Source organism: Polistes fuscatus, unplaced genomic scaffold (genome assembly GCF_010416935.1).
Source record: "Polistes fuscatus isolate 324 unplaced genomic scaffold, CU_Pfus_HIC Scaffold8, whole genome shotgun sequence".
Classification (NCBI taxonomy): domain Eukaryota; kingdom Metazoa; phylum Arthropoda; class Insecta; order Hymenoptera; family Vespidae; genus Polistes; species Polistes fuscatus.
This window is the reverse complement of record NW_025113162.1, coordinates 7,866,873-7,877,273: the sequence shown is the minus strand read 5'-3', so window position 1 is coordinate 7,877,273 and position 10,401 is coordinate 7,866,873. Positions and strand designations below refer to the sequence as shown.

The 10,401-nt window shown below is 28.2% G+C and overlaps 2 protein-coding genes across 2 annotated transcripts; both read right to left on the bottom strand.

Annotated features, from left to right (window-relative positions):
* Nucleotides 1-1,475: 1,475 nt before the first annotated feature.
* On the bottom strand, nucleotides 1,476-7,993 carry LOC122524675 (zinc finger protein 382-like). Its single transcript, XM_043647051.1, has 4 exons — nucleotides 7,752-7,993; nucleotides 6,299-6,451; nucleotides 4,794-5,022; nucleotides 1,476-2,157 (listed from the first exon to the last, which is right to left on the bottom strand). Exons 1-4 carry the CDS (start codon nucleotides 7,912-7,914, stop codon nucleotides 1,542-1,544), a joined length of 1,161 nt encoding a protein of 386 aa, XP_043502986.1. The 5' UTR covers nucleotides 7,915-7,993; the 3' UTR covers nucleotides 1,476-1,541.
* LOC122524674 (zinc finger protein 84-like) lies at nucleotides 3,085-4,309 on the bottom strand. Its single transcript, XM_043647050.1, has one exon. The coding sequence runs from the start codon at nucleotides 3,732-3,734 to the stop codon at nucleotides 3,189-3,191; it is 546 nt and encodes a 181-aa protein (XP_043502985.1). The 5' UTR covers nucleotides 3,735-4,309; the 3' UTR covers nucleotides 3,085-3,188.
* Nucleotides 7,994-10,401: the final 2,408 nt, after the last annotated feature.

The following is a 10,401-nucleotide window of genomic DNA, read 5'->3' as shown; positions in this document are numbered from 1 at the left end:
TTCATTTTAACGGATAATCCTTAAATACGAGAAAAACGTTATTTGCGATAAATTAATGGAAAAAAAAAAAAAAAAAAAAAAAAAAATAGTAAATGCAATTCATTTCTTCCCCCCTCCCCCTCCTCCCTCCCTCCCTCCCACCACCACACTTTTTTCTTCTTCTTTTTTTCCCCTCTTTCCGTCCACTCTATTACTTATTATTTATTTATTTATTTATTTATTTATCTATCTCTTATGTGTGTGTGGTGTGTGTGTGTGGTGAATGTGTTTGTTTCCTTTTTTTATTAAACTATCACATAAGCCGCACATACAATTTTTATTTTAATTTGCTCGCGCCAATAATTTTCTTTTGTCAATAAAATAAATAATAATAATAATAATAATAATAATAATAATAGTACGATATAAGAAACAACAATGTTTCGTGTTAAATTATTACTTTTTATATTTCATTTCTTCTTTGGCGAATAATAAGGAAAATTAATTTTTTGCTTTTGCTTTCCTTCTTTTTTTTTTTATCTTTCTAATAAATCAAACATAACAATCAACTAGAATATTGTTATACGAACCTTAATGAAATGATCTAATTTTATTATAATATTTTCTAGCTAAAGATTCACGCATACACGCACTTCCATACATTGATTATATTTAATATAATACATATTTGAAAAAATGATTTTATTTTTTGTTGTTTGTTTCTTTTCCTATCAGAAAGAAATTAAATCTAATAAGGGCTGATTGAGTGTGACATGATTAAAACTCTAACTAATTTATCTTATCAAAATATAAGAGTGGACGTTGTATTGTATAAACGAATAATTAAAATTAAGTGCAATTTGTATATGTATATGTGTAAATTATTTATATGTTCCTCTTCGTTGATTTTTACACGATCGCGTTCTGATAAAAAAAAAAAAAAATAAGAAAAAAGAAGAATAACCTCAACTCGAATAAATATTTAAGAAAAAATAAATAAAAATACCAAAAGTAACAATTTTTGATATACTAATTAAATGTAAAAATCCTAACGAATGAAACAACGATAAAAGAATTCATATTTTCATGGAATAAAAACAATGATTGTAAGTAGAATTATTTACTTAATTATTAACAAACAAGAACCATCGAATAATTGCAATCTTAATCTATTGTAAGAGACAAAAATAAAACTTAAAATACGATGGATTAAATAACATCGTAGAATAAAAATGAAAATTTAAAAAAGAAATTAGATAACCGAATTTAACAATCGCAAACTTAACGCAGAAAACCCTAACGAAATCGATAACAAAAACGAATTGTGTGAAATAAAGAAGAAAATAAAAAAAGACAAAAAAAAATAAAATCATAATTAATAAAACAAGAAGGTCTCTCAAATAAATTTCTATCAAGTAGGAATAATATATAATAATATATAATAAAATATTGAAAATCAAATTTTCACGACGACGTTAACGAAATAATACTAATAAAAGATAATTAAAAAAAAAAAAAGGTCAAGAAAAATGAACCAATGAATGAATGAAAGCACCTCCTCCCTAATGTTTGGTTCTCACGTGACGATCCAAGTTACTTTTCTGTGCAAATTTGGATTTGCAAATTGGACAACTAAATTGTGGTTCTATTCCGCATTCGTAATGCTGATGCCTCCAAAGTGAGGTGAAAAATGCGTAAGATTTACGACAATTGGGACAAATGTGCCTACTCGTTGATCTTTTTCTTTCAACAATGATACCAGCCATGCTACTAGTAGTAGGAATAGTTGTTGTTTTATTCGACGATGAAGAAGAAGAAGAAGACGATGAAGATGACGACATAGTAATTGCTGTGGATACACCAGCAGCCAATGTTGTACTTTTAGAATTAGGATTATTGGTGTTAGTTTTCTGATTGTTTGCTGTTCCTTGACGATTGTTCTGTTGTTTGTTGTTACACTCGAACATTTTGTGCCTTACCAATGATGCCTTTAACGCGAATGTTCTTTGACAATCATTGCAAATGTATTTCCGCGAACCCCATAGTCCCGTACGTTCATGGTCATCTGTCATAGTCATCGAACGAAGACATCTCGTGTACATCGCAACACGCGAGGTTGAGGGTAAAGTTGGTACCGTCCAATTGGACGAATTGTAGTCCGATATTGCAGTTGTCGTTGTAGTTGTCGTTGTTGATGGTGGTGGTGTTGATGGTGGTAGCGGTGGTGTATCTGTAAAGCAAAAATAAACAAAATATCGATTTTAGCATCCTCTCCTTGTTATTTTTTTTCTTTTCTTTCTTTCTTTTTCTTTCTTTTTAATTTTTTATTCGCCAAAATTTCTCAACGTTCTAACTTCTGACGTTTGCTTGTTTTACTTGCTTGCTCGTTTATTGTTTGTTTGTTTTTTTTAATTCTAACACACGCATACAATTTCTCAAACGTACGTTTTTAAGATTCTCTCATTCATATCATTTACGCATTAAATGATGATGATGATGATGATGATGATGACACTTTTATTGATCAAAACATTTGGAACACTCTTGACGATTTTTTCGAACTTCTTCAAACCTGGCAGATCATTTGAGGCAATCTGAAAACAGTATATTCTCAAAATTAGATTTTAAATTCGTTGATGTATTAATCCTAAAGTGTTATTATAACACATTTTTAAAGATTTAATTTTATTTTATTTAATAATTGATAATGGAAACATAATGACATTCCTGAATTATTATCACATCTTGAAAAAATCGATCTTATTATTATTATTATTATTATTATTATTATTATTATTATTATTATTATTATTATTATTATTGTTATTATTATTATTATTACTCTAATTATACATTTATTTATTATTATAAAAGACACAAATAGGATGTCGTATTATTTGAAAGTTGGCTAAAAAAAAGATAAGAAAAGAAAAGAAAAGAAAAAAATAACATAACATATAATACATACATAACTTAACATATACCACCGTATCAACGATTTGTCATTTGTTTGTTGTTTCTTTCCCCGATTATACATTTTATAAAATATATTTTATGAAAAACACTTTCCGTATAAGACCAACAAAATAATCCCGTTTTACAATCACGTAAGCTACGAACAAAACAGAGCGATTGGGTGATAATTCTCAATGAAAAATAAAAAAAAAAAAAGTATAACACACGTATATCAATATAATAGGATAATGAACCTAATGCAAAGTTCTTAAGTGACGTGTCAAGTTTCCCTTTTGGGAATATTTTTTTTTACAAATTGGACAAGTAAATTGGGGTTCAACGCCACATTCGCAATTTTGGTGTCTCTTAAGTGACGTCAAAAACATGTAAGTTCTATGACACTTGGGACAAATGTATCTTATATTTTTTCCTTGTTCCGTAGCACTCATCGTGCTGGTAGTAGAAGTAGTAGTAGTAGTAGTAGTAGTCGTTGTTTCCGTAGCACTAATCGTAGTCGAACAATTATTACTCGAGGGTGATTTGGATTTTGCATTAGCCCTTCCTCGTCTTTTTCTTTTGTTGTTGCAATCGAACATCTGGTGTCTCACTAAATACGCCTTCAATGCGAATTTTCTTTTGCAATCGTTGCAAACGAATCTACGGGTGCCCCATAATTCTTTGCGTTCGGGGACATCCGTTGTCGTAGCAGTCATCGATCGTAGACATCTCGTGTAAGTTACACGCGAAGTTGATGGCAAAATTGGTACGTAGGTCGTCATAGTAGTCGTCGTTGTACTCATTGGTGAATCTGTAAAGAAAAAATAAACAAATATCTATTTAAACATCGTCTAATTATTTTATTATTTTTCTATTTTCTCTTTTCTTTTTTCTTTTTTCTTTTTTCTTTTTTCTTCTCGATGTCGTTCTCTAACATTTGACGCTTGTTTTTTGCTTATTTTTTCGTTTATTTTCGTTAATTCTTTTTTCATTCACACGCACACATACAATTTCACTCTCTCTATCACTCATTCGTATCAATTACACGTTTAAATGATGATGACACTTTTATTGATCGAAATATTACTTGAACACTATTCAAAACGAGTTAATTGAATTTAGTCTTTGAAAAGTGGTTGTTGTTGTTGATAGAATTGAAACGAATTTAGAAATTTATTTTATAGTTATATATATATAGATTTTTTGTAGACTCGTTGATATAGTCATTATCATTAATAAAGTGTTATTATACATTTTGGAAACTGAATTTATTTAATATAATAATCGATGATATAGAAACATAATGTCATTCCTGAATTATTATCACATCTTGAGGGAGAGATCGATTTTTTAATAATAATTATTATTATTACGATTTTATATTATTATTATTATTATTATATATTTATATTATTTATTTATATTATTTATTTATATTATTATCCTAATTAGTGAAACACAATATAGGATCTTACACGTCCGTATCTAATTATTTCTTCATCGGCTAAAAAAAAAAAAAGAAAGAAAAAAATAAAAACCAATCGATCAACGCATTCCACCTGGATAATTAATCTTTCTTCCAGGTGTGAGGAAAAAAAAAAGAAAAAGAGGGGGAAAGCGGGATGATGGACGTAGGGGGATGGGGGGTGGTATGAAATAAAAATAAAAAAGAATAATAATTCGTATACAAGGATCAAAAGTGTACGATTGCGATGTGGTATTTTTTTTGTTCTATTTTCTTTTCCATTGTTTTCTAAGAAAATTCCGAATAATTAACGAAAACGGACGATCCTTGAACGTTTTGATTCGAATTGAAATCCCCGCTTGCGTTGGAATCGAAGGAAGTTTGCCGATGAACGTATCCGCCGCCATATTGAATGTTTTGATCGAGAAGATGTTGATGACGCGCCAATACGTGTTTGGTCAAGCTATCCTTGTATCTGGTACGATGTTCGCAAAAGTCGCAAGGAAATTTCGGTTCAATGCCGCATTCGAAATCGTGATGCCTCTTCAAATGATGCTTGTGTTTGTAACTTTTCCCGCAAGTCTCGCAGGTGTGTTTAAATCTTGCCAATGGATATTTCCCCTCGGCTGAAACAAACAAATTCATTGATTCCTGGTTAATGTTTGTCGATAAACGATTCGATTAGATCTATCAGTGAATGAATGTGAGTAGAAGAAGTAGAAGAAGAAGTAGAAGTAGTTGTAGTAGTAGTGGTAGTAGTAGTAGTAGTGGTAGTAGTAGAAGAAGAAGTAGACTTCCCATGGTAGAACCTTCAAATATATCTCATCCTCGTTGGATCGTCACGATTGATTTTTTTAATTTTACATTTTGACCATTTTCCCCTTCTGCTACGATTACAAACATTTTTTGACGATATGGAAACAAACAAAACAAAATATATCATCGAAATTAAATCAACCAAATTGTTTGAAATTAAATGGAAAATAAGGGATATATATATACGCACACGCAAACATGTATACACGTATTGAAAGATATAACGATATACACTCGTACACACACGCACAAACACACTAAGTCACGTAAATATGATGATACAAAAATAATAATACGAAGAAATAGAGAAAATGAAAAATAATAGATGAATAAAGAAGTGACTTTGACGAATAGTTGAGATCCTTCGGGATTAAAACTTTATTTGTAAAATCTATTCATTGATAATAAACTCATTTGTGCAATCAAATTGAACATTAACCTGGTAACAAACAACACCATATTCGCAAATTTTACGTACCCAACGTGTGGAGAGTATTAGGAAATATAATTGGGAATTGAAATTTCTTTTTTTATGGGTTTTACAGTATAATCATTTTCATGGTAAATCGTATAAACGGGACAAGTTAGAAAGCGTCGTAATTAAATGCGATTAATCGTATTGAAAAAAAATCATCATGATTTTATCATTTTGAAAAATATTTCATCGTCGTAATATTTTAATGATATCTTTTGTCCTTTAACTGGTATTATGCTATAATCTGATATTTATCGTAAGAATAATAATAAGAAGAAGAAGAAGACCACACTCCCCCCCCCCGTGATCTTTTCTCGTTTGCTTATTTCCGATTGTTCTCGTCATAAAAAAACAAATCACAAGTTTTCATATCACTGTTTCAATCTCGAATACGATAAATATAATCATTCAAATTTACATAGAATCGTTTTTAATATCCATATTAGTATTATTCAAACTAGTAATACTAATAATATTAGTATTATTAGTATTTTTAGCAGTATTAATTCGTGGTACGAATCCACGTTCGTGTTTCGACATATGAACCTGTAGATACGATTTGTACGTTGCTTTGTAGGAACAATATGTGCACGCATATTTCGGCTGTTTGCCGCATTCGTTTGTCTGGTGTCTTCTTAAATTTTTTTCTTGATGATAACGACGATCACATTTACCGCATGCGAACATTCCTTGACCCCTCGATCTTCTGATACCTTGATGATTGCTTGGGACTATCACGTACCACCTTCCCATTGTCTCGTTATCTGTAAACAAGTATGATAGTACGCATTAATTATTATTTTTACAAAATTTTTCTTTACATATTTTGCATTTCTTTGTATTTTATTTTTGTTTGGTTTTGTTTTGTTTTGGTTTATGCCATATCTACGAGATTCTGGTTCAACTAGAAAGAGAAGAATGATAAAAATAAAAACAAATGAGGGAAGAATGTTTAATGAAATAAAAATTAAAAATAAACAAAAAAAAAAAGAAATTTATATTTATTTACGATCTATATATGTTATCGTTAAAGCGTATAATTCGGTTAACTCATAGAAACACAAATCTTGGTCTTGCACGAAATAACTGTACTTAAGTATTTATTTGTTTTTTTTTTTCTTCTATAAAATAATTAGGTAAAATAATTTGATTTATCTTTCAAGTTTACTTTTCTTTCTATAACAATTCTCGTAGTTATTATGTTCTTATGTTTTTTTCGTGTTTGTTTCGATTGGATCTAATTTACGAATTAAATTTCAATTAATCAATATTTTAACAATACTCGCCTATATTGTTCTAATTAAAAAATATCAAATTTCGTCTTCATCCATACTTTCAACAGATCAAAATAGTTATTTCATGATTTAGCCGATCATTTTATGAATTATTTCAATTATACGCTTTAACATATATGTATATATACAAGTATATGAATGAATAAACATTTTTCGAAAAGGATATTCCTTTTGGATTTGAAAAAAAAATAGAAAAAATGGTGAAAAACAGATTTCTACGCACGCACGCACGCACACTCGCGCACGTACGCTATCATCTCTGCGTACATTTTTATATATATATATATACATGTATACACATTAAATTATTACCACATTCCTCTTCGTAATCATCATTTTTTTTTCCCCTTTTTTTTATTTTCAATATTACTTTCTTTACTTTAACAAAGACTCTTTATTAACATTGAACAAAAATCAACAACGCAATGTAACTCAGGGCAGTATACAAGTCATCGATTCGTTTCGTTTACTTTAATCAATAGTCAATTATTTTATATTTTTAATATCAACAAGACAAACAGACAAACAGAGAGAGAGAGAGAGAGAGAATGATTGATTTAATCATCGAATTAAGATGAGATAAAATTAGGATCATCGTTTTTAGGATCATCGTTAAATTTAGGAATGTGTCGAAGATTAGGGGGACAAAAATGGTACGATGATTAAGGATACGAATTGTTTGGATGAACATGCCGAACATGTTTGGCCATGCTTGATCTGTACTTGCTACGGTGTACGCAATATGGGCAGCAGAACATTGGTGCCTTGCCACATTCGACGATTAGATGACGTCTTAATGATCTCTTCACTTTGTAGCTACGATTGCAACGTGGACAGGAGAATTTGCTACCGCTGATCTTCAAAGTTGGCCTGGTGGTGTTAGACAATCCTCTTCTCGTTTTCCTTTCGATTGAGAGTGGATCGTCGTCCATCGTCTCTTCTTCACACTCGTAGTTCCATTCTGAAATATTAGCAAATTCAATATTAGATATATTAGATATTTTTTTATTCCAATTTCAACATATATTTTAATAATATATGCGATTTTTTGTGTAATATTTATCAAATGAGAAAGAAAGAGAGAGAAATAAAGAGTAAGAAAGTGGAAAAGAGAAAGAGAAAGAGAGAGAGAAAGGATTGATTGATTGATTGATTGATTGATTGATTGATTGGATATCGAAAATATTTTTTCTTATTTGCGGATAATGTTGTTTATTTTCTTTTCTTTTTTTTTTCTTTTTTTTTTTCTTTCTTCTTTCTGTTATTTTCTCTTCTTTTATTTCTTATAATATTTAAAGAATAAAAATGTATAACGAGAAAATTTTCCTCAGAATTTTATTATTTTCACGATTTTCTTCTCCTTCCATAACGATATTTTAATATATTATTATTATCATCATAATCATATCGTCATTCCTAAATTCGCTTGTTCTTCCTTTTTTTTCTCTCTCTATATATTTATATATAATATATATAAATGTTCTAAACTTACTTAGAAGTAACCTAAACGCGCGCGATTAGGAATTGGACTGACGTTGGTTTATTAGTTTTATTTTTATTAGTTCGTTCGTTTGTGTGTGTGTATGTGTATGTGTATTTTTTTGTTTTCTTTTAAATAATTTTATTCTTTTAACAAAATTTGTTATACTAATCGAAGAATATTAACCCTCTATCGTGTCGAATTTATTTTACTTTTTTCCGTTTTATTTTTCTTCTTGGCGAATCGAAAAATGATTTCAAACGAAAATTATTTTCAATTGTCATCGGGGGCCCGTAACGAAATATTAAATCGAGCAAATCAAATCAATTTTACATTGTTTTTCTGCAAAAATGTTTTTTTCTTTTTTTTTTTATTATTCGAAATACAAATTTCTCAACGCCATGATTGTGAACACTCTCACAGATATATATAAACACAATCTGATATAATATTATTTATAACATATTATTAAATATAACACCGATTCATTATATTATAACTATCTATAAAATATAAGAAAAAAATAAATTTTTCCGTATTATAATTTAAAAGTAATCATTTTTGATGATTAAAATAAAAATAAAATTTTATTAAGCGTATATAAATATAAATATATATATATATATTTTTTATGTATATATTCAAGAGTGTAATTTCAAACTAACATGGCGTAACAGAACAGGACTTCTCAGAGTGTAAAAAAGTGTAACTCTGACGACCCCATAACCCCATAAGAGGTAATCGAAATACGTATAATATTACCGTAAAATTGATGACACAATGAAAGACGAGATAATATCAAAATTATATCCAGGGTTAGAAATTTATTTATTATCGGGTAAAAAAATCAGTGTTTTACCAAGTGGACAAATTTTTAGAAGCCCTGCTGCTTATTTATAGAGGGTTAACGAGGAAAAAAAATGAAAACAAAGTAATTATAATATAACGGATAAAATATTACGAAGGAAAAAAAATAAAAGATAATATTTTCTTTTTTTTTTCTTTTTTTTTTGTTCTCCAAGTTTGGGTTAATTTTCCAAACAAATTCAAATGAAGAAGAACGTAACGTTTGTTAGATACTATTTGATAGTATCCTTTTTTTTTCGTTTCTTTTTTATTTTTAAGTATTCAACAAATCAATCGTATACGATCGTGTTGCCTAGAATATAATAATGATTATATATAAACAATATTTTATATATATATATATATATATGTATATGTATAGTGAGTCACAGGAGTATTCGTAACTACTACCACTGTAAAATTAAAATAATTAATATTTCTTCGTAATTGTGTATACGAAACTTTTAAATTCTTTTATAGATAAACCGAATTTATTATTATTAAATATTCAACATTGATACCATAATATTTAATTGCATAATAACATTTTAGTATTAGAAAAATATAATTTTATTTAAATGACTAAAAAAAAAAAAAAAACTAGTCGAACAAGAGTATTATTTGAATCTACGTAAGATTTTAGAATAAGAACAAAAAAAAAAATACAATAAAAATATTTTTCTAAATAATACTTAGGGCATTTATAATACCTTCGAAAAAACGACGATGTATACTTAGGATTAATTAATATCAAATTATACGTTCTTTTATAATAAAATGTTCTATTACATTGCAATTGAATTTATGTCACAAAAATTGAACATTTAATTAATCATTAATTATATTTTTCGTGTGTAGAAGAATTTAAAAATATTATATTAAAAGAAAATATTAATTGTTTTAAATTAACAGTGGGTATATATACGAATACTTCTGTAACTTACTGTATATAATATAATATAATAGAATATATATATACATATATATATTCTTATATAACTTTACAATTATCACGATGTATCAAAGCCACTAACTATATACATAAAAAGACACAGATTTATCTAAATCGTCGTACTATCTACATAATGAATAT